The 27,350-nt window shown below is 38.0% G+C and overlaps 1 protein-coding gene across 1 annotated transcript in view; it reads left to right on the top strand.

Moving 5' to 3' along the window:
- Positions 1-27,350, top strand: part of CEP192 (centrosomal protein 192) — a 94,361-nt gene that overhangs the window by 53,158 nt on the left and 13,853 nt on the right. Inside the window, exons 30-46 of the mRNA XM_068397189.1 lie at positions 649-774; positions 1,774-1,917; positions 2,122-2,185; positions 2,863-3,002; positions 3,128-3,220; positions 7,670-7,785; positions 9,849-10,025; positions 11,891-11,981; positions 12,762-12,938; positions 13,474-13,734; positions 13,944-14,062; positions 15,996-16,105; positions 19,321-19,462; positions 21,493-21,665; positions 21,995-22,118; positions 24,479-24,584; positions 26,014-26,218. Coding sequence (XP_068253290.1) covers positions 649-774; positions 1,774-1,917; positions 2,122-2,185; positions 2,863-3,002; positions 3,128-3,220; positions 7,670-7,785; positions 9,849-10,025; positions 11,891-11,981; positions 12,762-12,938; positions 13,474-13,734; positions 13,944-14,062; positions 15,996-16,105; positions 19,321-19,462; positions 21,493-21,665; positions 21,995-22,118; positions 24,479-24,584; positions 26,014-26,218 — 2,368 coding nt within the window. The remainder of the gene's footprint in view (positions 1-648; positions 775-1,773; positions 1,918-2,121; positions 2,186-2,862; positions 3,003-3,127; positions 3,221-7,669; positions 7,786-9,848; positions 10,026-11,890; positions 11,982-12,761; positions 12,939-13,473; positions 13,735-13,943; positions 14,063-15,995; positions 16,106-19,320; positions 19,463-21,492; positions 21,666-21,994; positions 22,119-24,478; positions 24,585-26,013; positions 26,219-27,350) is intronic.

The following is a 27,350-nucleotide window of genomic DNA, read 5'->3' as shown; positions in this document are numbered from 1 at the left end:
ATAATTCTTTTAATGCTTCTTCCATAAATTTTAATTTAATTTTTAATGCATTTTTTTTATACTTAGTTTGGCAAAATCCATCATTCTCCATGTTCTTCATGGTTTAGTTCATTCAAACTTCCTTCATATTGAAATTAAAATTAAACCCTATGCTACATCTCTGCATGTCTCGTTATGTTCCTGAGATTGGAAAAAGTACCAAATGAAAGTTGTGTTTTTTGACAGATCATGACACTTAAGTGTTTTTATGCTAACAAAAAATTAACTACTTATTTTCTTAACTTTTAACTTGTTAAAATGACATTTTAACTGTCTAAAACTGAAATTTCTTGCTTGCTAGCAATAATCATAGTTTGATTTTATTTTTATCTTAAATTAGCCAAAATAATTTGGTTGTGTACCAAATGGTGGATAAATATTGCACTATGATTGGATGAATTAGCCAATTGTATGTAACCCCTTTTGATATCAAAAGAAACATATTTCTTAGACTACTCCTACCCCTGGTAAGAGGTGTGTATTGTATGGCGGTTTAGTGTTAAGAGGATGGAATGGGTGAATTACATCCTTATTTTCCTGGTACTTTTGTATAGTAGTGTGTTTTGGTCGTTTTTCTTCCTTAGAAATTCTGCTTTGTCTTAAAACCAGGTGAAAACGGGAAAAAGAGATTATCTGGATTTTGGTGACCTGACTTCTGGCAGTTGGAAGGCTCTTCCGCTAAAACTTATCAACAAAACCCGTGCTTTTGTGCCACTTAGACTTATTATTAATGCTGTAAGTACGATAAACTTTCTGTATGTGAAAGTTAACTTCTTGTAATACTGAATTTTAATACCAAAACACTTTGTTATATGTCATTAAGAAACATACCCTGGGCACTAGGTGTAAGATTCCCAAGAAATCTTTGGTTTGTCAGGAAATACTTTTTTTTTTTTTTTTTTTTTTTCCCAGGGTGTGGTAATCTGATTCAGCTATAATGGTACCAACAACAATGCTTCTGGGATAGGTGTGGGGTTTTGTTTAGTGGTTTGATTTAGTTTTGTTTTGTTTTATTTTTTTAAAATTTTTTTGCAGCCCAGCCATGGACTGCTGCCTCCGTGTTGCCTGATTTGAGAGCATAGGGCAGCAGAGAGCAAAAGGGTTGTGTTGCCTAATCCTTCCCTCTGAGAAGATTGGAGACATATTCCACTGTTCAAGTGGAACAGCTGACTGTTCAAACAAGCAGCCAAAGTTGCTTCATAGCAAGTTGAACATATTCTCTCTTCCTCTGCAGGAGCAAGAGCAGGACTCTTCACTCTATCTGCTTTGTCTCCCACTAGACAATAATAGCCTGTATTATAGGTTACAGGATGCTCCTCTGCATCTCTGTGGCAATGCAGATTTCAGATTTTTGGCTAGGCTGGTTGCTGGTTTGTGTTGTGGGAAGAGCTGGTCTTGTATCCTTATGTTGGGGGGACAAGAAAGGACTGGCCTTACGTTAAGATGGATCAGGTCATCTTGGTGACTAGTGAGGTTTGGTCTTGAACAGCCAAACTTCTTGAAGACTTAAACTACCAAGTTCCAGCTTATCTCCTTTTACTGCAGAAGGGTTTCTGATTATTTTTAGAGGGTTTGCTGGACTATCACATACCAACTGAAACTACAGGCTAATCTTTGATTGTTTTTTCCACACTTAAATCGTTCAGAACTTGCCTTGTATTTCTCAGCTTTGTCAGCATTATTGTTAGTGACAATAATATCTTTAATACTTTTAATACTTTATTTCTTTGTCAGAATGCAGTAGCTTGGCGTTGCTTCACGTTTTCCAAGGAACCAGTTAATCCTTCCAATGAACAATCGCTTCAAATGGATGTAGTTTCTCAGATAGCAGCCCCATCAGTTGTAAATCACGTGATACATGCAAGCTACGATGGGCAAGTGAGTAGTTTGTAGTTGACTGATTCTTCCTGTTACTTGCTGTCTGAAATGACAGTTCTGAATATCTGGGTTTACAGTAATGATTTTTGGGGAGTCTACCTATTTGAGCAGTAGAGTTTTGTTGCTGGTTTTATTTTTTTTTTTTTTTTTCTCTTCAGTAATTCTCTCCCCCCAATAAGATGAGTCAACCAATTTCTTTTTCAGGATCCTGAAGCTTTAACAGTTTGGGTTCTGTTCCATGCACCTAAGAAACAAATTTCTTGTTCAGGTATGGCAAGTTGATTTTCTTTTCAACTGAAACAAATTTGACTTTTAATGTATGCACGTGTTAGAATTACAGGAACAGGCTGCAAATTTGAAATGAAACATTCCACCTTTGGTTTGTGTCCTAATATTTTGGGTATTGCGTTCAGTTTTAGTAACTGAAGGAGGTGGAATACTTCTATGGGTTAATCTTTTAGATGTTAACAGGGGTATTTATACTTCTGTATCAAGGTGTACAAAGCAGTTATCTACTGCAAGGTGTATGGAATTTGCTTTACTCCTTTTGGTGAGGGAGTTAAATCATTACTTAAGAAAACATTGCGCTAGTTGGAAAATAAGAAATTTGAAGAAACCTCTGAGTTTTTCTGGCTTCGTAAATAGGAAATAGTACATATATCAACTAGTTTGGCTAGTATGTTAAGATGGTTTTTTTGTTTACTTTAGGGACAAATTCAGCCACATTTGACAGAAAGATAAAAATCTTAAATAAGATCCTGTGAGACTTTGTTTAAAAGAAAAAAAAAAAAGGTGTTGCCAGGGTAATGGGGGGTTTCTGTTAATATCAGCACAACATTAACATGTTAGGATTGGACAGTAGCTGAAGTGAGATATGCATCCAGAGGAATGGCCTTTGCTGCTAACACGCTTGCTTGCTTTTGTTACTCGTGGAATTGTTCCTAGATTCCTTGGGTCCAGCAGATGAATTCTTGGCAAGAGTTGATGTGGAAGTGGATAGTCCAGGACCTAGCAGTGTAATTAAAAGTATTCCTCTCCGAGCAAGAGCTGGAACAGCTAGGATACACGCTCCAAAGGACTTACAGGTTTGCATGTATTTACAAAGTGTGTTTTAATAATAGTTTGCCTTTCCTAGCCTACTTCTTTTGTAATGTTTGTTTTTATGATATATGTATATATACATACATACACACTTCTTTATATTTTCCAGACGGTATATCTGTATACTACTGTGGGTTCAACAGCCAAACAGCAGCTGCCATTGAAAAATGCTGGTAACATTTGTGTATATTTGAAAGTTAAGGTAGGTTGGCTTCTTCCTTCTTGAAATCATGAGTTTTGTGCTGTTAATGTATTGAAACTAGAGCCGAGCCTTGGCGTCCTAGCTTAACTGTGTGGTTTCACAAAAGGTTTACAAGTTTACATAAGGGAATCTGGAGCACAGGTTATTTTTTTTCCTCTGTCCTTCCAGTTGTGGGCAGAGATATTGGAAGAAACAGACGGCCCAGTCTATTAATACATGGCTCTGTGGCTGATGTCACCACCACAATTTTGGGTTTTTCAATAACGGGCTGGCCTACACAGCACCAGGGCTGCTGGTGTCAGATGGAATTCACCTTTCTCAAAGGGGGAAGAGGGTCTTTGCTCATGAGCTACTGAGGCTTATTGACAGAGCTTTAACCTAGACTTGAAGGGGGAGGGGGATAATATCAGGCTTGCCTGTGACAAACTGTGGGATGATATGCCAAGGTTAGAGGGATGAGGTGCTAGCAATGGTCCTCAGCCTGTTGCTCTGAGATGCGCTGGCTACACTGGAGCACAGTTGAAGTCTTGGAGATGAGCCAGGAGCTCCTGAGGTAACAGGAGCCAACACGGAAACACCAGAGAAATATCTCAAAGGAATTAAGGTGTGTTCCTCTAAGAAGGTGACACGGCCCAGCTGAAGTGTCTCTACACCAATGCATGCAGCGTGGGCAACAAACAGGGAGCAGTTAGAAGCCACTGTGCTGCCAGAAAGCTATGACCTAGTTGCCATTACTGAAACTTGGTGGGACAAGTCCCATGACTGGAGTGCGGCTATCGGTGGCTATAGGCTGTTCAGAAGGGACAGGTGAGGAAGGAGGGGTGGAGGTGTTGCCCTCTACATCAAGAAACAATGGAGTGTGAAGAACTGTCTCTGAAGAATAGCCATGAGCAGGTCGAAAGCTTATGGGTAAGAATTAGAGACCAAGGCAACAAAGGGAACCTTGTGGTTGGTGTGTACTACAGGCTGCCTGATTGAGGAGGGCCTATTGATGAAGCCTTCTTAGTCCAGCTACCAGAGGCATTGCACTTGCAGGCTCTCGTCCTGCTGGGGATCTTCAACCACCCCAACATCTGCTGGAAAAGTAGCATGACAAGCTGTAGGCAATCCAGGAGTCTCCTGGAATGCGTTGAGGATAAAATCTTAAGCCGGATAATAGACAGCCCTACCAGAGCGGATGTGATACTGGACCTGTTGGTCACCAATGCAAGTGAGCTAATTGGTGATGTCAAGATTGGAGGCAGACTGGGCTGCAGTGATCGTGCACTGGTGGAATTTGCAGTTGTGAGGGATATGGGGTCAGGTGAAGAGTAAAGTCAGGACCCTGAATTTTAGCAAAGCAAACCTCCAGCTGTTCAAGGAGTTAGTCAATAGTTAGTCAATAGGAAACTGCCCTCAGGGACAAGGGAGCAGAACAGAGCTGGTAGATCTTTGAGGATGCTTTCCATAGAGTGCAAGAGCTCTCGATCCCCAGGTGTAAGAAGTTAGACAAGGAAGGCAAGAGACCAGCATGGCTGAGTCAAGACCTGCTGGTCAAACTAAAGGGCAAGGAGGAAATGCACAGGCAGTGGAAGCAGGGAGAGGTATGCTGGGAAGAGTGTAGGGGCGCTACCTGGTTGTGTAGGGATGGGGTCAGGAAGGTCAAGGTGCGAATAGTGCTGAACTCGGCAAGGGATGCAAAGAGTAATAAGAAGGGCTTCTATATGTATGTCAGCCAGAAAAGGAAGGTCGAAGAAAGCATACCCCCCGCGATGAGCAAGACTGGCAAACTGGTAACGACGGATGAGGAGAAGGCCGAGATACTCAACAACTTTTTTGCCTCAGTCTTCATTGGCAACCTTTCTTCCCACGCCTTCGAGTGGATGGACTGCAAGGTGGGCACTGGGGGAGCAAAGTCGCTCCCACTGTAAGAGAAGATCAGGTTTGTGACCACCTGAGGAACCTGAATATACATAAGTCTATGGGACCTGGCAATATGCATCCCAGAGTCCTGAGGGAACTGGCTGATGTAGTTGCCAAGCCACTCTCCATGATATTTGAAAAGCCATGCTGGTCAGGTGAAGACCCTGGTGACTGGAAAAAGGGAAACATTATACACATTTTTAAAGAGGGTAGAAAGGAGGACCCTGGGAACTACTGACCTGTCAGCCTCACCTGTGTGCCTGGGAAGATGGTGGAACAGATCGTCCTAGAAGCTGTGCTAAGGCACATGGTGGACAGGGAGGTGATTTGAGACAGCTAGCATGGCTTCACCAAGGGCAAGTCCTGCCTGACCAACCTAGTGGTCTTCTATGATGGAGTGAGTACATGAGTGGACAAGGAAAGAGCTATGGATGTCATCTGTCTGGACTTCTGTAAGGCCTTTGACACAGTCTCCTACAACATCCTTCTCACTAATTTATAGAGATATGGATTTGATGGATGGACTGTTTGGTGGATGAGGAATTGGTTGGATGGTTGCATCCAGAGGTTAGTGCTCAACAGCTCAATGTCAAGATGGAGATCGGTGACAAGTGGTGTTCTTCAGGGGTCCATATTGGGACCAGTACTGTTTAATATCTTCATCAATGATGTAGACAGTGGGATTGAGTGCACCCTCAGCAAGTTTGCAGATGACACCAAGCTGAGTGGTGTGATTGACACACCTGAGGGACGGGATGCCATCCAGAGGGACCTGGACAAGCTCGGGAAGTAGGCCCATGTGAACCTTGTGAGGTTCAACAAAGCCAAGTGCAAGGTCCTGCACCTGGGTCGAGGCAACCCCTGGTATCAATACAGGCTGGGGGATGAAGGGATTGAGAGCAGCCCTGAGGAGGAGGACTTAGGGGTACTGGTGGATGAAAAACGGCCTATGAGCTGGCGATGTGCGCTTGCAGCCCAGAAAGCCAACCGTATCCTGGGCGAGATCAAAAGCAGCGTGGCCAGCAGGTTGAGGGGGGTGATTCTGCGCCTCTACTCCGCTCTGGTGAGACCTCACCTGGAGTACTGCATCCAGCTCTGGAGTTCTCAGCATAAGAAAGACATGCATTGGTTGGAGCGAGTCCAGAGGAGGGCCACAAAAATGATCAAGGGGCTGGAGCACCTCTCCTATGAGGAAAGGCTGAGAGAGTTGGGGTTGTTCAGCCTGGAGAAGAGAAGGCTCTGGGAAGACCTTATTGTGGCCTTTCAATAGTTAAAGGGGGCTTGTAGGAAAGATGGGGACAGGCTTTTTAGCAGGGCCTGTAGCGATAGGACAAGGGGTAATGGTTTTAAACTAAAAGAGGGTAGATTTAGACAAGATTTAAGGAAGAAATTTTTTACAGTGGGGGTGGTGAAACACTGGAACAGGTTGCCCAGAGAGGTGGTAGATGCCCCATCCCTGGAAGCATTCAAGGTCAGGTTGGATGGGGCTGTGAGCAATCTGATGTAGTTGAGGATGTCCCTGCGTATTGCAGGGAGGGTTGGACTAGGTGACCTTTAAAGGTCCTGTCCAACCCAAACGATTCTAGGGTTCTGTGATTCTATAAACAGAAGGAAAGATAGCGAAGAGATTAGCTCACATTATTGGAAAAAGCATATGGGAGTTCTTTTGCTCAGCTTCTATTATATTTGTTTTAGCAAACATACTTTTATGATTTTTTAACAAATAGATTTTAACAAGTGTATAACAAATATGTAAAAGTAGTGAATCCTGTGCTGCACAGCAGGTGTTAATTAGCTAGTGAAGAAAAGCCCATTTAGAGCAACGAGGAATATTAGCATTGGGAAACATCTTTAGTTTCTAACAAAGCTGGATTAGTTTTCACTGGACATCTTGCCATCTCGAGTACGAAGCGAGTTCTTTTCAGATATGTGAACTCTTTACTTGACTTTAATTTTCTTGAGAATCCATGGAAAGTATGGTCCCAGACTGAAAGGTAACTAGACACATTTGAAACTAGCATTTCAAAGTCAGCAGGAGAAGTTGGTCCCATTTTACATTAAAAAAAAGTTATAAAAAAAAATTGAGGGTTGTGAGCCCATTGTTTCCTGGAGCACAGGCCATGGAAATAAGATGCATGACTAGTATCACAAATGCCCCATTAACGTGATGATACTGGATACTAATTAATACCAGTAATGGTTGGTACCATCATTGAGACTAGTGGTGTTGCTTCACTAGCGTGTCCCATTGCCATGTTTTACTTACTGTTAAATTCTTTAAATCTCTTTGTGGCCCCTTCAGTGTTGCATACACAATTGGTGTCTTAAGATGCCTCTTTTAGATGTATTAGTACTATAGTGTCCAACTTTTTAGAAGAGTTTAACTAGTGCAAGGTGATGGGAAAGTTCTGAAGGTGCCAGGTGCATTTGTATTGAATGAACTGTATGTACAACAGATGCACAACCAAATTTTACTATGTGTTATGGAAGTGTTTACTCCCTTAAAATAAGTAACCGACCCTCCCTTTTCCCCTTGCCCACCTTCAGACATCAAATCAGGACAGCTGCTTTGCTGTTCAACCTGAGGATCTTTTCCTTCTTCCTGGAGAAGAACGAGAAGTGACTGTCATGTTTTTTCCAAAAAACATAATGACTACAGAAAGGTAACATAACTGATTTTATGCTGCCTGTTTTACACAGAGCTACTTTTGACCTTAAGATCATGAACAAATTGAAAGTTTTACCCACAAGGGAAACTTTGACTTCAGTTGTTTTCGTGAGAGTCCCCATTCTTTACAGAGCAGATTTCTGCTAGTGTTCACCTGTTCCATAGATTCCCTGCCTCTTTTGCTGTATAGGACTTAATGAGTAGCTAATATTTGCTATCACAGATCAACAGATGTCCTGAAACTTGTTCAGTGTAAATAAATGGAGTAAGTCCTTGAAGCCCTTTATATAGTACTTGTTTCTAAAGTACAGCAAAGCTTTAAAATACTTATCTTCAGCAGCCCCTTCAGTTGCTTCCCTCTTCTTCACTCCACTGAGGCAAGGGAAATGTTATTTCTGTTTTACATGTGAAAAAACTCAACCACAGATCAGGAACAAAAGTATTCATTAATTTTGGCTGCCATAATCAAATAAAAGTTAGGCTGTAAATGCTGTACAACGCTAATGTACATGTTCCATTTGCAGATGTAAGCTTTCGTATTTTAGCACCTGTTGAACTTCTTTCTCTGAAATAGAATAGGTTTAAGTGACCATTCTGGTATCATGTAAAAGGTTGTTTGGCAATGGCAGGGATCAGACTCTAGAGCAGCTTTCCCTCTTTTGTTACATGTTTTCCAGTTTCTGCTGTGATAGAGCAAGGATGGACAAAGGAATCTGTCCAAAATATGTTCATCTTCACTAGCCAGCTTAACTGGGCCTACCCCGTGCATTGAATTAAACAATGAGAAGTTCTGTGCTAACGACAGTATGATCCTAATGGATAGGCACGCAGTGATTAATCTTGGCTTTCCTATATCTTTGCTTTCCTGTGGCTTGATGAATAACTGCTTTGCTTTACAGGCTCAAGGTACTCAGTAGGGTTGGAAACTTTGCAGGCTGCTTGCAAGTGCTGCCAAAAGACTAATAAACTAACTAAAGCAGTAACAAGAGTTCATGTTCCCTACTGATGGGATGCTGGGCTCTGTCAGTAGGCATCATAGGAATTCAATGACAGCCAGAGTGGACGTTCTTGAGTTTCATTTTTGGCTCTAAGTGAGTCTGTGCTATAGCAAATGCTTCAGCCTATTCTTTAAAAGCTTGATTTCCTTCCTGCACTATGCCTTTTTTTCTTGGTGTGGGTTTTTTTTTCCTGTTTTGTTTTTCTGATTGTTTTTTTTCTTGTTCCCAGTATAGTTGGTTAGGTACTTCCAAGCTCCACTTCCTTCCCTATGTACTTCACCCTTTTGTTTTATTTCTCTGTTGGCTTCTGTCCCACTTAATTAGGCAGGACGTTCTTTTTCCTGGTTCCTCTTCTGTTGGTTTTTTGTGTGTGTGTGTGTGTCTAGTTTCTTCTCTGGTTTCTTTGCTAGTTAAGTCCAGCTTTCCTATTCAGTATTAGCCCATTTCTTTCTACTTCATTATTTGAATCTACTCCTGATGCTCTCATTCATCTATTCTCCACTCTGCCTGAAGAAGAGCAGTGTTCTTTCTTACAGCTATTCCAGGAAACAAAGTGAGGAAAAAATCTTGGGTTTGTGGCTTAGAACGCTACCATTGCTAACAGGACTCAGAGTTTAATTTTGACGCTTCTTGGTGTCTTACGCTTGTAAAACTTCATTGACGTTTCACTGGTATTTCAGAAGGCATCTCTTTAATGTACGTAGAGACAGCCAGACTTTGTTTCTCTCCAAAATTAGTCTGTCAAAATAATCGGAAGTTAGCATGGGAAGAAAATAATTTGCCTAGCTGTAGTCTTTGAAATACTTGTCTGAACCATTTCCAGATGAAATACTTCAGCAGATTGCTTGAGATACATGTGGCATGCATATTTACAGACCAAAGGATTTAAACTTTGCTATGCCTAAAGCTGGCCTTTGTCATAAAATAAAAAAAAGTATTTCTATTTTCCCCTTAAGAAGGTAGTTTAAAAAGGCCTATCTATATTTTTTTTTCCAGTTGTTTTGTTTTCATCAGCTAATTTTGTTCTGTGGGATTTAAATTTATTTATTTATTCTTAAAGTACTTTGAAAATCCTTGTGCTGCCATCTGGGCCTCAGTATGAAGTGATGATAAAAGGTGAGGTGGAGTCTGAGGAAAGCAGACCTGTGCCTACAACTGCTGGCTGCTCAGACATCCCTCCCATTCTCTCCAACAAGCAGTTCATTGCCTGGGGAGGAGTAACACTTGGAGCGTCAGTGTAAGTATAAGCTGGGTGGCTGTTCACATAGAATATCGTGTTAAGTGTTTTATATTGCACTTATTTGAAGTAAAACTTGCTTACTGTTCCTATTCGCATTAATAACCCACAGGTGATAAACTAAGCTGTTTTGTGACTCAAGTGAGAGAAGCAGTATATTACAATTATTTTTTTTGTGCAAGAAATTTTTGGCAACAAACTGTGATCTTGTTTGAGCTTTTTGTATTCTTCAGGACCCTTTAATTATCATTAGAATAGTATCTGATTCTGTAAGATTAGTGTATTATGTAAGTAGAAATGTAGTGGAAAATATTTCCCAAGCAAGTTGATGGAAAAATTCTGTTGGTTCTTTTCACACCTACCTCTTGCTAGAAATAAATCTCTATGCTTTTTTTTCTTCAATTCATCCGTTAAGACTAGAAGAATATAGTCTGGTAATGAAATTTGACTATCTGAATAGCACAGGCTGTTGAACTTCCCTGAATTAATTTATTTGAATTTGAGTGTGTTCCAATGCTAAAACTTTTAGTGATAGAGAATTCATTGCATCCCTGATTATGATTACTTTATTCTTCACGTTTGTCACGGTTTAAGTTCTTGTCTGAATTTTTAGTTCCAAGTTTACAGCGTCAGTATTCCACGATTTAGTGAAACTGTTCATAATCGTTTAGATATACTTTGCTTCTCTCGTATGTAAAGGCTGCAAGTTTTGCAGATGTCTGGACTTCTAGTAAGTGTTACTTTAGGGACTAATCCACTGTTGCTTTGATACTGAACTTTTTCTGCAATCTAATAATGTTCCTGGTTGTTTAAAAGTGATCCATGTTTGTAGCCAAGGACCGTTTCTGATAGCAATATTCCCATTTTTCTGCTTTGTTAAGGTAGTGTATTTCTAACAGTAGTTTTAACTGTTTGGTGTTTGGGAATCACTTTCTCTTCCCTGTATGCTGCTACCTTTTTATTTTCTGTTCCTCCTGAAGAATAGTTTTGATTCACCATTGGTTTTAGGAAGCTGAAATTATTTTTAAAATTTTTGTTCTAACAGAGTGCAAAATAGTGTCTGCCACTGAAAACTGGGGAGAGGCTCTGCCCTCTTTCTGTCCTCCTTTTTGATTCTAACTGCATGATCCTTCCTCTTCCTTTGTTTTTACCAGTTTTAGGGCTTGTCACATCCTTCTGTGATTGTTTTTTGACTTGTTAAAATGACAAAGACACTCACTTTTCTTGCTGGAGAGGTTTCCTTCCTCTGTCAAGGAAGGATTTGAGAACCAGAAGCCTGGTCAATGCCAGGATATATTGGAGAGAAAAAAATTTCATTTTAGTCAACCTGCTGCTGCCAAGTGGCCATAACTTTCTGTGATACTATCATGTTGAAAAGTACATGAAAAGGAAAAGTTATCCTTAATTTAGTTCTTTACAACTGTTCCAGTGGATCTGGGCCAGACTACTCACAAGACTCTGCTTCTGCATAATGAAGTGGCTCTGGATAATCTAAACATAACTGTGTCTTAAAGTGTTTTTTTTAAGGAATTTTTGTGTTGACAGAACTGCTGCTTGCTTTAAAAATTCAAGCTGTTAAGTACAATACTTGAACTTCAGAAAAGCTGTATTTATATATATTTTGGAGGTTATTTTGCTGTATGGGGATTAATGTGTAATGGTGTATAATATTGTATGGTCTGTAAGTTTGAGAATACGGAAGTAACTTTCTAGCTAATGCATTCTGTTGTACCAAGAGGTGATATTTTTTTTTTTTAATGAAATGACTTTAAAATTGACTATCCCATTTTCATTGTTTCCATGAATACACATATGCAGTTTATTTACATTTGCTGTAAAATAGAATTAAACTTAATATTTTTCAGCCAGCAGAAGTTAACTCTAAGAAATGACTCTCCATCTGTGACCCAACATTTAAGACTGTTGATAAGAGGCCAGGATCAAGACTGCTTTCAGGTAACTGTCATGAAAATTTCTCTTTAGTGTTAGTGACAACTATCAGGATACATTTGTAATAAAAATGTCTTTGCCCTGAAGGGTTGTTCTTTTATAAATGTCAGTGACTAGCAGGCTGTGTATTTGCTCTGAACGTGCCAAGACAGACATGGTAGCAGAGCTTAAGCTACACTGGCAACCTTAGGAAGAGCTGAAACCATAACAGTGCTGCAGTAAATTGGAGCTTAGTTTACAGCTCTTTAAGCTGCTGTAGCACAACAGAGTCAATACCTGGTGGGGTAAACAGTCAGTGGCACTTCTTGCAGGAAGGATTCCAGACCTCACTCCAAGGGACTCGGTGTATACGAGGGAAGGAGGAAAGAAAAACTGGAATTAGCTTTTTGGGATTTGCCATAACTAGAGGTCTTTTTGTTAACGTAGTCTGCATACATTTATCTCCTGTTTTCATCAGATGTTCAGATCCAATATCTAAAATCTTCTCTAAAAAGGGAATTAATGCAGTGCTGGTTAAGTTCAGCCTTACTGTATTGTGGATTGAATGCAAAAAAATCTGTGGTCTAAACTGAGAGGCACCCATATGCTTACTGGGGGAATATAAAGTATCTTAAATGTGGTCTTTTCTGTTGGATATTAAGCATTGCGACCTTAAATATGTGCCATTATCAACTGAGTTAATCCAGGTTTTGAAGAAGTTAATTTTGGGTTACTAGTGAAGTAAGTCTTATTACTATATGTTTTTCCTGTTGTAGTCACTCACTTCTGATGTCTTTGTTTTTATAGCTGCAAAGTATATTTGGATCAGAAGAACGCTTAACCAGTAATTGGGAACTCAAAATCCGTCCCAAAGAAGATACTAACATATACTTGATGTTTGCACCTACTCGAATAACTTGCTTCTTTGCAAAGTTGGAAATCAAACAGCTGGGGATTCGATCACAGCCAGGAATTAAGTTTACTGTAAGAGTCCCAACCTAACTTTTAATAATTTTAAACATACTTTTTTCGTAATTATTTTAAATATAGCACTGAATAGCTGTTTCTATCAAAAAGTTGAAACTTTTCAAGATATACACTATGCATATAGTTGTTAAAGATTGTGTGGGCACTAAATTTTACAGTTTGAACATTAGCCTCAATTTTGTATGCACTTTTTCCCCTTGTGAAGGAAGAACAAAGATTTTAATGTACTATGTTAAAAGTACCCCAAGATTTTAACTGTAGAACTGTCAAAAAATCTGAACTTGTCTTGTTTTATAGGTAGGTCTTAAATTAATTTTCAGTAAAACTTAAAACAGGTTGAATAAACTTAGGCTTTTTTATTTCTTGCGAAGTCTTTTTAGTTCACATTTTAAGCATTTTCAGTTGTCTTTCTGTAACTCTGTATAGCTTACCATAGTTGTACAGAAGTTTTAGTAAGAAGCTTTCTTTCATTTGAAGTACTATTTTTTTGTGTGTGATTTTTTTTTTTTCCTAGTTATTTTTTTTTCCCCAGATACCGTTATCTGGATATGGAGGAACAAGCAATATAACTTTAGAAAATGTTAAAAAACTGTCAGATAGTTACATGGTAACACTGGATGGATTATTGCCTTCAAGATTAAGGAAAACTTCCTTCCGCATAAGAAATACAGGTTCTCGGGCTGCCTATGTTAAAGCACTGTGCTTTGCAAACCTACAGACAAAAACAGTTATGGATCCTCAGGTAATGATGGCATCTCCAGAGAAGTTTGTACTAAGAGAAGGAACACATGAAGTAAGTATAATACCTGATTCTGAGCAAGTTTTATTAATTGAAATTAAAATAAATGTGATCAATGAGAATGTGTCTGACTAGTTCTTTATTAAAATCTCACTTAACTTGTGATAAATCCTGTCTCATCTGCATTGCAGTAATTTGTTGACTCATATTCTAAATGTTAGTACTAACAGGTTTTTTTCTGAGTATGTTGTTTATTTTATCAGGTGATTACTATAACATGGAATCCAATGGAAAAGGAAAAGAACTTCCATAAAACAAACATATTGGTATCAACAGTATGTTTTTTTTGTGGAGATGAAGTTTCTAGGCAACAGTATCGTAGGTAAGATGTACTTTGCTATTGTAACAGAGACAGATGTTTAATAAAAAGTTAAAACTAGAGGTGTATGCTACCATGAGTGTGGTTTTAACATGCTTCCGAAAACAGCAAGAACAAACAGAAGACAGTGTTGATATGGAGAGATCTAGTAAATCTTACATCTGGTATGTTGAAGAGAGTTGTTTTCTATCTTGGTATCTCTTTTTACAATATGTGTGTAGCTTTAATTTTTAAAGAAAAGGCTCATGAAAGGACTAGTACTGAAATTTAGTAGTATTAAGTTTTGAACAAGATTTGCATCTTGGTTTGCTGAATTCTGTTGACAAAGACTGTTTGAGGAGATGTGTATGTGAGAGAAATAACATCCACATATGCTCCTAACACAGTGATGAAATTTGTAGAACGTATTTTACTGAGCTTAAATAGAGGCTATGTTACTCTGCATTTCAATTTGCATAACTCAAATGCACAAAAATGGCATACTCTGCTTTTAATGACATAAACGGCACTTTTGACTTGTGCTGTGTATGGTGTATAGTGATAATGCAAAATGTTAAGAATAGGCAGAGCACTAAGGTGCTGATTGTAATCATTCAGTGCAGAATTTCAGAATGGCAGTATTTCACTATTGCTTTTGAATGCGATTGCCTGAAACTTTATGAAAGTCATTGTGTTTATTGTTATCCAAATAAAGTATTAAACATAGCTGAATTTAACTCTATGTCTTTGAATAAAACACTCATGGAATAGCAGCATTTGTGACCTTCTTGATAGAAAATTGACTTATCTTAGATATCTCGTAAGATGCTTGTTACTGATTTTTGTATGAACTCATTTGTCTGAGGCAATGCACACTCTCATTGAGTCCTTCTCAAAGGGAAAAAATACTTGGGTAAAAGCTTTGATCTACTGATCAACAAAAAACCCATTGAGAAGCTTGATGCACCTATATAGGTAGTGTTGGAAATTTTAATTCAGATTCTGGACATTGGTACATGAGTGAAATTATTTGCTGCTGATTTTATTATTCAGCAGGTTCTTGAACATTTGGTTCTTGAACATGGTGGTCTAGCTGGTTCTTTCTTTGTGGGAGCTTCTCTGAAGTCTCCGTTGATGATTTGAAAGAGATGCTTATTTCTTGAAATGACTGAGTGCTGTAAGCCAGTCAAACCCCATTCTGTAACTGCGTACTGGAACGAGAACGTGGTTTGGGACTTAGGGGGAGGAATATGAAATGAGTAGTCTGCCAACTTGTGGCTCAAGTTCTTTACTTCAAAAATATACATAGTCAGCAGCCTAGTAAGTAGCTTAGACCTGAGAGTTAGTAGTGCTGAGGTGTTCTTTCCACCTCCATGGCTCTGACCCTGTCTGAGTGCCAGATTTCCTCTTACTGACCTGTAGCTTCCCATTTTTCCCAGGACTATTTATATCCCTATGCTTCCAAGTCTTTTCTGTCCTGTTGGCAGTCATGCTCCTTGGCTCCATGTTCCTGCTGTTGGCTGGTACCTGCTACTACTCTGCCATTGACTAGTCAATTTTTCCCCTCAAAAGTCTTTCGCTCATGACCAAAAGAGCATTCTCCTGCTTCCTGTGGTGATTGAAAAATCACTCAGATGCCTGATGTACTTAGCAGAAATCTAGGTGGGTGTGACTGACAGCAGAGAAAAAGTATCTTGGAAAGACAAATGTATGGTAGCCATTATTTCAGTGGTTTCTTTTACTGTACAGCAATAGAGCAGGTATTTCTTTAACCATTTTAAGATTATGAAAAGATTTCAGTTTTAAAGAAATACTCACAGATTTGAGCTTGGTGTATTCGAGAAATGATAAAGTTAAAATTATGCTGGATTCTTACCAATCTTATCAATCTTTTCAAATTGTTTTTTCCAATACATCATGTAATTTAATGACTCTTGTTTCTTTATCTCTTTAACAGAGCTATGATGTATAAACCTGAGGTAGAAAACCACATAATCCCAGAAAACAGCTTATTGAGAAACATTGTATTTGATGAAGAATTTCAAGGGGAGCAGCTTGTGACAGAAGGTAAGCCTATGACTTGTTAAAAGAAAAACGTAGTACTTGTTTTCAGGTGGAAAAATGTGCTTTTAGACTTGAATCCTAGTTATTTTTCCACTATTTCTTTTTTGATAAATATAGAAGCAAAATTTTCAATTTGGATGGAACTTGCTTTCTTTCATTTAATGCCTATCTATTTAAACAATACTGTACTTTTCTCCTAGCAAAATGAAACCCCAGTCTATGAATGTTATAGCATTAAAAATGCTCCCTTTATTTGAAGAGCATTTGCCTTATTATTAATAATTGGGAAAGATTCGGTTTCTCATACGCAGATATATCTTATATGAAAATAGAGATGCAGACAACTTTGCTGACATTAAAATATATATTTCCTTTCCCAAATTAAACAACTTTATATTTTTTTTGTACTTCTGCTTGCGTTAGCAAGAAATCTATTAAAAAAGAATGCAGTATATTGTAAAGGTGTCTTTTTTTTAAAAAAAGAAAAAAAAACCAAAACAACCCACCCCCCAAAAAAAAACCCAAACCACCAAAAAACCAAACCAGCCAACCCACCCCACCCAAACTGTTCAATCCTATAAGTGTCATGAACAAGTTTACTGCCAAACCCTATTTCTTGACCTCGTTCTATTCACATATGGAAAGATTTTACTGTTCTAAGGCTACAACACCTGAGTATATGTTGTAGTCTGAGTCTTTCCCTATAGATCATATGTTGTCTTTACTTGGAAAAGTAAAGACAGTTGATCATTTGTCTTGGTTGAGGTGAAATCCTAGTGAAGATAAGATACTTGAGTTTCTTGAGTATGGTCTGAAGTTGTTAAGTCAGTGTTAGAGCCTAGACATCCTTGATTATCTCTTATTGCCTTATTACTAGAATTTGCTAATGGTAACTTGTTTTTTTTCTTTCTGTAGAAAACAAGGCATACCTCTTGCATCTTAATGTTTTTCTGTCTCTTTTTGAGAGTGTACTTTCCTGAATTTGTGAAATATAGCTTATTGTTCCCTATTTGGTCACAGTTTTATTTACTCAAATACTTTGCAGGAACTACTATTAGTACCTAGAGTTAAGAAATCTGATTTTTCTTTTTTGTGAGATGCTATCTTTTAGGTGAAAAGTAAGTTATTTTTTCAACATCTAAATGCTTTTTTACTTTTTGGCCTTTTAAATGAAAGACTGTTAAAGACATGCTGAAAAAAAGCTCAAAGAACAGCATGTCTTGGCTATAAGGATTGCTTTTAATGTAAAGCTGGATCCCTAGACTGTTTTGGTCTCCATTCCTCATTGTCTTAATCCACAGAAGTATTTGAAAAACCTATTAACAAATTACATGTGAACGTTAGTGTTTGAAATAGTGGGGTGTCAGTTTTTCAGCAGTCTGCTCACTTGATGCATCAGTGTGGTATGGTCCAGGGCAAGCAGCTGGAGGGATCCCCATTGGTCGTGTGTATGTTCCCAGTAACAAGCCTTCATCTTGATCAGCCAGAGAGGGGAACAGGATGAAGGGGAACATTGGTGCTGTTTGTGTTCGCATGAGTGTTGAGTATTTCTGTTGGGGTTGGTCTGTGTGGCTCGCTCTGTGTGTGTGCATGTGTGGGGAGTGTGTATGTGATTGCTGGGAACATATGCTCAACCTTACTACTGGTTGGACCGGTGGCAGCATCGCCTCTGTCAGGCTACCAGATTCAGCTACTCTCTAACACTGATGTGATTTACTGCACTAATCGAACATCTTTTACCTACTGATCTAATATATTTCTAGCTGCTAAAGTATGCTTCAGTTACTAATTGAACAGAGGCAGTGGTTGTTGATATTTAATATCTAGCAACTTTTTGTTCTAATGCAGTCTGAAACGTTTTGTGACTTCTGTACTTGCGTTGTCAAAATGAATTTAGTTTGCGATGCATATTAGCGTCTTGTCTGCATATGGATGTATTGTTAAAGAGGAGGGAGGAATTCTGATCAAGTATTCTTCACAAGATCCTCTTGTGCGTTTCTAAGTATCATATAAGGTACTTCACTATATTTTACATGATCTGAGCCTTTGTATAAAATGTCTTCTGTCTGTTGTGACGGTGAAGATGGCACCATCACGCTGTTTGCATGCTGTGATTTGGGTCTGACGCTTTTGTGTCTGGAATTGTGTGCACTGTGGCCTTGGCATTCAAAGTTATCTTAATGATATCACGAACTAGCTGTTTTGATATTTTTAAGTTGGTGAAAATGAGATAGGCTGTAAGAGTTAAATATTTTAGTGGGGTATTTGAAAATTGGGAATTGCCAAACTGAATGGAATTCAGGTGCGGGGTGGTGGAGGGAATAAAAGAAACTTAGAGTACAAATAATGGTCATCCTAATGAAAGAACATATTTCCATACTTAATTTGTTACATATATGACAGAATAAATAAATAATTTCTTCCAAAAGACACGTTCTGCTAGATATACTTTTGCAAGACTTAACTTGTTAACAATTTTCCGGATGCATGTAAATTCTAACTAAAAATGCTTCTGCAGCAGTTGTTGCTCTCTTATCCATAGCCGAGCTGTAGAAGCTACATACAGATATTAATAATTGTCACTGGTATCTACTATGCAGCAAAGGAAGTAATGGTTGGATCAAATGTATCCTGTATGAGAAGTGCTCACTTCTTCATTCTTTCTATTCAACATGAAATGGCTCAAAGCAAAGGAGAAAGCTTTGACTTGATTATTAAACATTTTGATGAAACATGTTATTATTTTTAAATCATGCTCTTACATTCCTGACCTCTTAGATATTTAAAGGTATAATGAATCAAATAATGAAGTGTTAGATTGAATAGACTGAGTAATTGGAAAATAAATTCTCTCAAGTTGAATCTTTCTGTGAAGCCTTAGGAATGTATGAGTCTTATTTGTCAGGGTAAAAAAAGTAAAACTTAACTTTATTTTGGCATAGAATCAGTTAGTATATACCATTTGTATAAAGGTGGAAAATATCTATCTTATAATTAAAAAGTTAAAATTGGTGTGTATTTAGATTTATATGTTACATCTTATGTTAATGTTGATTTTTGCCTGATAACTGAACTTGTAGTAAGTAATTTTTTGAATCATCTAGGATATCTTAGCCAACAGATTATTAACTAGGTCTATATCCTAAATCTCTGTTGTGTAATCTCTGAGTATTATAGATTTGTTCTTCTTAGAATTACTCTATTACTCTCATTTTTAGTATGTGATATCCCACGGGGGACAAACGATATCCATCTTTTCTACGCAAATATGCGAAAGGTTATCCTTTCTGTGGTTGGATATTCCACTTTTGATCGGGATGGATTTCAGCAGTCTCCTGGACATCATTTAGAATCGGACAGGTAATGTAACTCTAAGGCTAACTGTCAAATAATGCCTTACCGAAGTGCATCTCTTTTCATTGAACATTTTAATGTCAGTGATGAAAATTGACTTGCTTTACAAGTGACAGAGCTGGCTCTCTAATGAGAATGGCTCTAATGAATATCTAGGTGGCTCTTCTCACTGTTTTTCTCTATATAGTCTGTTTAAACTGTTATGATAACTTTTAAACTATTCCCTCAACTGACACCATTAACTCTGTCTGCAACTTCCTATTCTTCATCTGAAGAAACTTTTTTTTCCCATAGGTGTTTCCCAAGTGCATTTGTTGTTGTAGTCCTAATAGGACTATAATCACTTCATTCCTTGTAATTAATTTTTGATGTCTGGGATGGAAATAGAGATATATTACCAGGCTTAGTGGCCTTTTCCTTGTCCAGGCCATATGCCAGCCTTTCAACGTAGCGTATACTATACTTATCAAAAGAATGGTCAGTGCTAAGGCTACCCCCACCCCGGTCACTACCTCGAATGAAGTGGTTCATTACTGGGGGATTTCTTTGGAGAACTGGCAGAGACCTGATCTTTGAAATGGACCTGCCGCTTTTGTTTAGACAGGTTGCTGTAGTGTTTGGAGCCCTGAAAAGGGAAAGGAATGTCCAAATCCTGTACAAGTCCTACTTACTAAGATCGTGTAGCATGAAAACAAAATAAAGATGGGTTAACTTTAACATTATAAGGAATATATTTGCATAGGTTGTTCCTCGAGTCTTCATGTTTTTTTTCTTCTCAAGATCCTGTTACATAAGGTGACAGAAGGGTCCTACCTAGTCCTGTTGTGTTTGACATCTACATATGTAGATGTTGTCTTGGAATTCCCTGTACCTGTTGAACTCCAGATGCTGAACACTTTGGGACACTTGACACATCTGTGGGCTAGTAAGGTGTTTGTCAGGCATAGTGGGATTGCAAAGCTAGAGGTTGGAAACAAATATCTGCAGCAGGAAGCAGGACATCTCTCTTATTTGGTGGTTGTCATTTATTTGTTTTTTCCACTTGATAGCCTTATCAGTTCTTCTAGATTTGAATTTATTCCCTGGCTAAGCATCATGAGGGTCTTAATTTTCTAAGTAGTCTGTAATTCTTCGAAGAGTTCTGAGTGTGATAACTATTAATCTGACTGTTAGGAAATTCCACGTCAAGGAATTATGTGAATCAGTTGCCTTCCTGGTTGCATTGCTGTCTTAAGGGATGAATTCTCACAGGTATTAGTTCAGCTGTCCTGAACTGAGTCAGGATTCTCAGAAGCGTTCAAAGTAGAAGTAGAAATAATAAGAAGAAGAGCTGTATTTTTGCACAATGTTGCATGGGGCAAAAGTTATCTATTTTTTTCTGTAATTGTTGATTTCTGCTTTTATTTTAGTATTTAAAATCAAACTTGTTGTGAGTTAAGCTTTTAAGTTAAGAAAATATGCTAAATCCTAAAACAACAGCTTCCTGGCTTTCTTTTCTGCCATGTATTTTGCAAGCAAAGGTGTGAAATGATAGGCCATGAAGATGATGAAGGCATCAGAGCATCTCTCTTGCAAGGAGAGACTAAGAGCTGGGTTTGTTTAGTGTCGAGCAGAGGAGGCTTGAGTTGGGGGAGTATCTTATCGATGTCGGGGTGTTGGACTAGGTGATCTCAAGAGGACACTCCTGACCTCCAGCATTCTGTGGAACACAACTTGCATTGCTTTATTTCTCTCTGCAGTACTTTCTTAATCTGAATAAAATACATTTTACTTTATTATCACCTGAAGGTAATTGTTTATTTTAGTACCTTCCATTCTAAACAGTACCTTCCACTTCTAAACATTCTGTGAAAAAGCTGTGTCATGATATTGCTGCTGATTATTTTTTCTTAATAATGGAGAATTGAATTAAATTCAAGGCCCATAAAAAGATCATTGTATTTCAGTATTAAATTTTGAGAAATAATAAGAGTAGGCTGTTATAATTACTCATAAGTTATTTTTATTACTTTTGCGTAATGCAATCTTATTTTCAGATTTGAGAACTCTGCCAGACATATCAATGCAACTTTGGATGTTCTTCCTGTTAAAGGACCTCAGGGTCCTCCATTACCTGTAAAAACTGATGGTCTGGTTCAGAATAAATCAGACGCTCAACAGACTTGGGCTGTTAAACCTGAGTACTTGACTTTAACATCTCCTTCTATTAGTAAGTATTTTTTGAAGTTAGTAAAATAACCATTCTAGTATTAAAATAACTGTACTGCATACTATGTTTTGTGTTTTTAAATGTGGCTTGGCCAATAATGTTGCTGCAGTAGCTTTATATCTAAACAGTAAACTTGGTTTGAACACAGTAGTGTGCTCTGTGTGTGCATACATATAATATGCACTGCATACCTATGAAGACTTTAAAGCATTGTGAAGGTAAAAATAGGGCAGAAAATGCTTTATCTTAATTGGTGCATCTCTGAATCTTGAGTGCTTCTGTGAATTTTTGTACATGTTAGCTTTTTATAGCTTTTTTTTATATTACAGGTGGAACAGCGGATACTGGACATGTACAAATTGTCAACAATTCTAATAGGATGTTGGCATTTGAGCTTTCGTGGCCAGCTCACTGCCTTACTATAACCCCACAACATGGAGCTATTGAAGCAGAGTAAGTTTCTTTTCATAGGTTCCTTTACCTGTGAAAGTGTGGTGAGGTTTTACAGAATTTATTTTTATTTAGTTTAGGAATTTAGTAAATTCAGGAATTTTAGTTAGTTTTTAGGAAATTGTTTTAGTTTGTTTAGACTATGTACATGTTTTTCGGTTAGTTCCAGGGTATAGTCTTTTTGTCAGCTAACATGCAAATCTAGCTTTTATATTTTAGGACCATATCCTTTTATAGTTCTGTATAGAGGGAATGTTTTTCTGTCGCCTACAAAGTTACCTGGAGGCCAGGAATTTTCTGTGCCTGGAGATGCTATTGTTATTGCATAATTTTCCAGGAGGTGGATGGTCAACAAGGCTGAAGCTTTAAAAATCTCCTTTCATAATAGTTTTTTGTTTAAAAATTGACCTGTGTGTTTTAAAACAAAGTACTTCTTCCCTCCCTGCCCTCAAACAAACAAACAAACAAACAAAACCAAGAATAACAGTTCTTATGGAATGCTTCTCTTCTGGGGACTTGGCATTTTCTTTTGTAAATGTGCTGATATTCATTAATTGATCAAGAACCAGAGGCCTGCAAGTAGGAAACAGACCTGTGGGAACAGCTGACAAGCACAGCAAGCTGCGCTTGCCCGGTTTACTCCTTTCCATGACCATCTTCCTGCAGTGCCAAGAGCAGTTATCCTGTCAGGACAAGAGCCAGACAGAATCTTTTATACTGTGTGCTGCAATGGTTGGAGCCAACAGAATTCTTGAGCTGTTTTAGGCTAGGAAAGGAGAGGGTCTGATTTCTCAGCGATGGTGAAAGAAGGTCCTAAGATCAAGGACTGACTCTCCCGTGCTACAGCAAGCAGACCACCCCCTGTTTTACCTTGACTAAACCCCTTAAGTTCCATGGAACGAGCTAAAGGCAACCTCTAACCTGCCTGAACGTGGAATAATAAAGTCCTGATTCCTACTGAATTTGGTAGCATTCCAAGAGATTTTCTCGTGGAGGCGAACTGAAACTAGGATTTGGCACGTTGCTGTGCTTCAGTGTTGGGAGTATTGGTAAGTGCTGTGTAAGGAATTGCCCTTTTGGAGCAGGAACTGTTGGAACCTCCAGAGGCTGCAAGAGCCACCTTTGGAAAGTGTTTCTTCCCTAAGCTCTGCTCCTTTCCATGGCAATGAATGTACTGAGAGGTAGTGTCTTTAGGTTGAATATGACTCTTCTGATTTGTGACCCCATGCAAGCTGGATTTGCAGGAGAGGTTTGCAGTAAATGTCAAAGACAAGCTGGTAGGAGCAAAGACAGTGGAATGGTTTGAGAAAACAGATAGTGTGTGTACTTAGTAAATCATGTTCTCGTGAATGCATCTTGTACATGAGAGAGAGAACCGTGAGTGAAAAGATTCTGAAAACTGCTGAGATTCCAAAAAATCCCACCATTCTTTAAGGAAATACCAGTATCCTAATCTAATATTTTAAGACCATTAACATCTGTTAGTTGAAGTTTTAGAGATGGTCATATTATGGTTCCGTAATCATAGACAATGATTACGGAACTGACTTTCCTGTGGGGACTGATCTTGTTCCTACACTAAAGTGCTGTGCTAATGACATAGTAAGCTAATTCTTCAGGTGTAGCTTAAGTGCTTTTGCTAACATGCAACCAATGACCTTTACTTCAGTGATTTTGTGCTCAGTTTTTATATACTTCAGTGCTTACTTTCTCTACTCCTTCATTTAAATGTCTCTAGTATAGAATATGGAACATTGTAAATAAGAATTTATGTTCTCACTGGTCAAATTACTGTGTGATGCCATAACTGCTTCAAGTGAATTTAGACTCTTCAGTGTCCCCTGCTCTAAATAACTATAGAAAGCATTGATAACATTGCAAGGTTTTTCTTTTTTCCCAGATCAGTCCTGCATGGGAGGAAGGAAAGCAAGCTGCTTTTCTGAAACTAGAATGAGTTTAAAAGATTCTCGAAATGCAATTTGTGCATTATACTTTGAACAGTACAATTCCCTTATTGACTAGTATTGAAGCTTATTTTTCTGAAACATGTAGTTATATGTCTGCTTTACATGGCCTGACTGGTTGTATATGTTAACAATAGATAAGATTTGCTCATCCCTATGACGCCTTATATAACCTTCAATGACAAGTTTATAAAGTGTGTTAGTGTTAAGTTTCTGACTATTAAAGCTTGATAATATATTGGATATCTGAATACCTTAAATTTAACAATCTCTAGATCATCTTCACTTACCTGCTATCTTAAAAGTGCATGCTTTTGCAGGGTGGGGATGTGCTAGTGAGATCTGTTGTAGATACTCATTCTAATATGAGGATCATGCTATTTTTTTTTCCTTTATTAGGAGCAGTACACTAATTCTGGTGAGTCCTAATCCATCACTTGCCACAAAGCCTTCATTAATTCCTTGGAGTGGCCTAATCTACATCCGTTGTGATAATGGACAAAAGGTACGTGGTTTACTTGGGAGTTGAGATTGGAACTGTTTATTTTACTTTGCTGTATAAGGTCTAGTAATGTTGCTAAAATCTTTTAGGTATGAGACAGCAGTTCTGTCAACTTTCATTATTCTCTTTCATTTGTAAAGTTCTCTTTTTAAAAAAAAACCAACCAAACAAACAAAAAACCAACAAAACCAAAACATAGTTGAGATATTGTTTTGCAAACTGAGATTCTTAGTTCATCTCTGAAGAAATACTATGATGTGAACACTGAATTGTGAAAAAAATTGCCTCTGTACACCCACCACTGCCATGATTTTCTAAAATGCTAAATATATATATGTACACATGCATATATAAAAGTAGTCTATATAATATTTTAAAATAAAAGAAGTAAAAGGAGGTTATTGGACAAGTCACCATAGCTCCTTTTGAACTCCCTTAAGGTAAACTTAACCTTCTGGCCAACAAGTCTGTGATAAAGAATGTCTAGAACAGGTTCTTGCTCTTCATGCATTTTAATCCAAGACTTTTCCCTGATTAAATTAAGGCATATAAATAAAATTTATGAAGCCAACAGTTTCTTCTTTCATCAGTGTAAAAGCAGAAAGACTCCTTGGTAATCTACCTCAAACAAATAGACACCTGTTTTTTTATTTTTACAGCCAGTATGTATTTTGGGTTAATTGTAACAATGCACGGGGAGAGAAATAAAAGACACTGAAAGGCTAAAACGGCATATGTACTTTCCTTCTTGATGGAGGAAGGTGAGGTATGATACAGAATTTGAAACTGCATTTAAAAAAACCCCAGACAAACCGGGAGGTTGTTGAAGAGAGCGAGTTCAGAAGGAAATGGAGACTGTGCACATATTTAACTATGTTATGGTCTACAATATGAGAAAAGGATTTAAAAGAAACCTACTAGGACAAAAGTAGAGACTGTAGCAAAAACAATCAAATTGCAAGAGATCTGGTAGTTGATAATACTTTTACCATTTCTTTGCTACCTATCCAATTAAGCAAAAAGCATGCTAAGATTTTACTAGCATTAACTGAGGTTTTTAGAAGTGAAAATTATGTAGTGAACACAGAGCTTGTTCTGTGTGAGGCAGCCCTGTTCCCGTTCTCCGTGAGCAGAGGATATTGTAGTTGTCAATTAAATTTAACTAGTTCAAATTATTATTCCTATTGAATTAAAATGTCTGGACAGCAAATTTTCAATACATTTTCCTGTTCTCCTAAATTGAACTTTACACTTTGTGAACTAAAGTTAGAGAAGACACTGATTTAACTTATGAGACTCTTTCTCTGTTGGAATGTAAAGCTGAACAACATGAGCTCTTGCAGATCAAGGAAAATAGAGCTAAGTAGTTTGACTTGTTAATATGTCAATGTTCACTATTTAAATCTTTTTTTTTCTCCAAATTGTGCAAAAGTTTATTAAAGTGCAGATTCGAGAGGCAGTCTCACAGCGTGTGTCTGGAGCAGACTTTCCATCTAGAAGACATGATATATTCACTCCACAGTCTGAAAATCCTATTGTTCATGTGGCAAAACCTCTCTCAGTGCTCCCTCTAACAAAAATGGAAATAAAGAAGAGAAACATTGTTTTTCCTAAAACAAGACCTGGCCAAAGCTCAGGTAATATTGCTTACTCGGTAAATGCAACATCTGTAGTATCTTGTGTTCAGAGTTTTTGTTTACTGCATTGCATGTTTGGGAACTTGAATGCCTTGACTTTGTTTTTGTACGTTTAGTCTGGTAAGTGTGATGGACTATTTCCCCTCTTGTGACTTGAGTTTGAAATGTTACTCCTTGTGATGGAACTCTTTTCAGAAGTCCTCCCCACCTCCCCCCGCCCCCCGCCCCGCTTCTTTTTCTTCTCCTTACGCATTATAGCCACACTTTTTCCCACAGATAGGTTTGCATACAGACAGGTAAGTTGCCCACTTTTTAAGAAACTATGATGGATGCAACCATACTGTGCCTGGGCAAAGAGGGTGCTATGAGGTTACTGCGTTTTTTCGAAGCTCTTTTGGGTCAATGCACTTTTGCAGTAGACCCATTCTCCTCATCTGTGTATGTGTCCCTAAGATGTGACATAAATCTATCTGCATGTAGCAGAGAAATAAATGTTCTTCCTTAAGACAGTAGGAATGTCAGCTATGAGTCTGGCTATCCTTGTCTTGTACTTAATGATTGAGGAGGACACTGTAGATAATGGAGTCTCAAATCCTTAGTTTGTACTTTTAATTCCAGTAATGCTTAAAATTTTCCAAATTATGGTATGAAACTGTCATTCTGTTATCTAGGTACCAGATTTTTTTGGTAGTGCTTAGTTTTCTTTTCTACGTAATGATGATACAGTTTTATTTAACAGGCTTTAGAACTTTCAAGGCTTACTATATCAATTATATCTGGGTTTTTTGCTACACTTATGAAAGAGAAGTATAATATGATACTCCTTTCCTTTCCTGTTTTTATAAATGTCCCATATAACGTAGATGCAGCTAAGCTTCCTGAAGTGCTACTCTAGACTGAGGTGATCTTAAAAATGTGCTGTGGATTCTTGGCAAGAAGCACATTTCCAGGTGTGAAATATGCTTGATACTGTCAAAGTTGGGATTTTCTGATAATGTCAGTGAGTTGTTCTTCTTTCTGCAAGTCAAGCATAAGCTTTTTATTGAGGTTTCATATTTATATATATATATGTACACGTTTTATACATAAGTATGCTGAATAACAAATCCATACTAGGATAAGAACAGATTTT

Source organism: Nyctibius grandis, chromosome 3 (assembly GCF_013368605.1).
Source record: "Nyctibius grandis isolate bNycGra1 chromosome 3, bNycGra1.pri, whole genome shotgun sequence".
Taxonomy (NCBI): Eukaryota; Metazoa; Chordata; class Aves; order Nyctibiiformes; family Nyctibiidae; genus Nyctibius; species Nyctibius grandis.
Note: the sequence above shows the minus strand (reverse complement) of the source record. Positions and strands in the feature narration are given on the sequence as shown.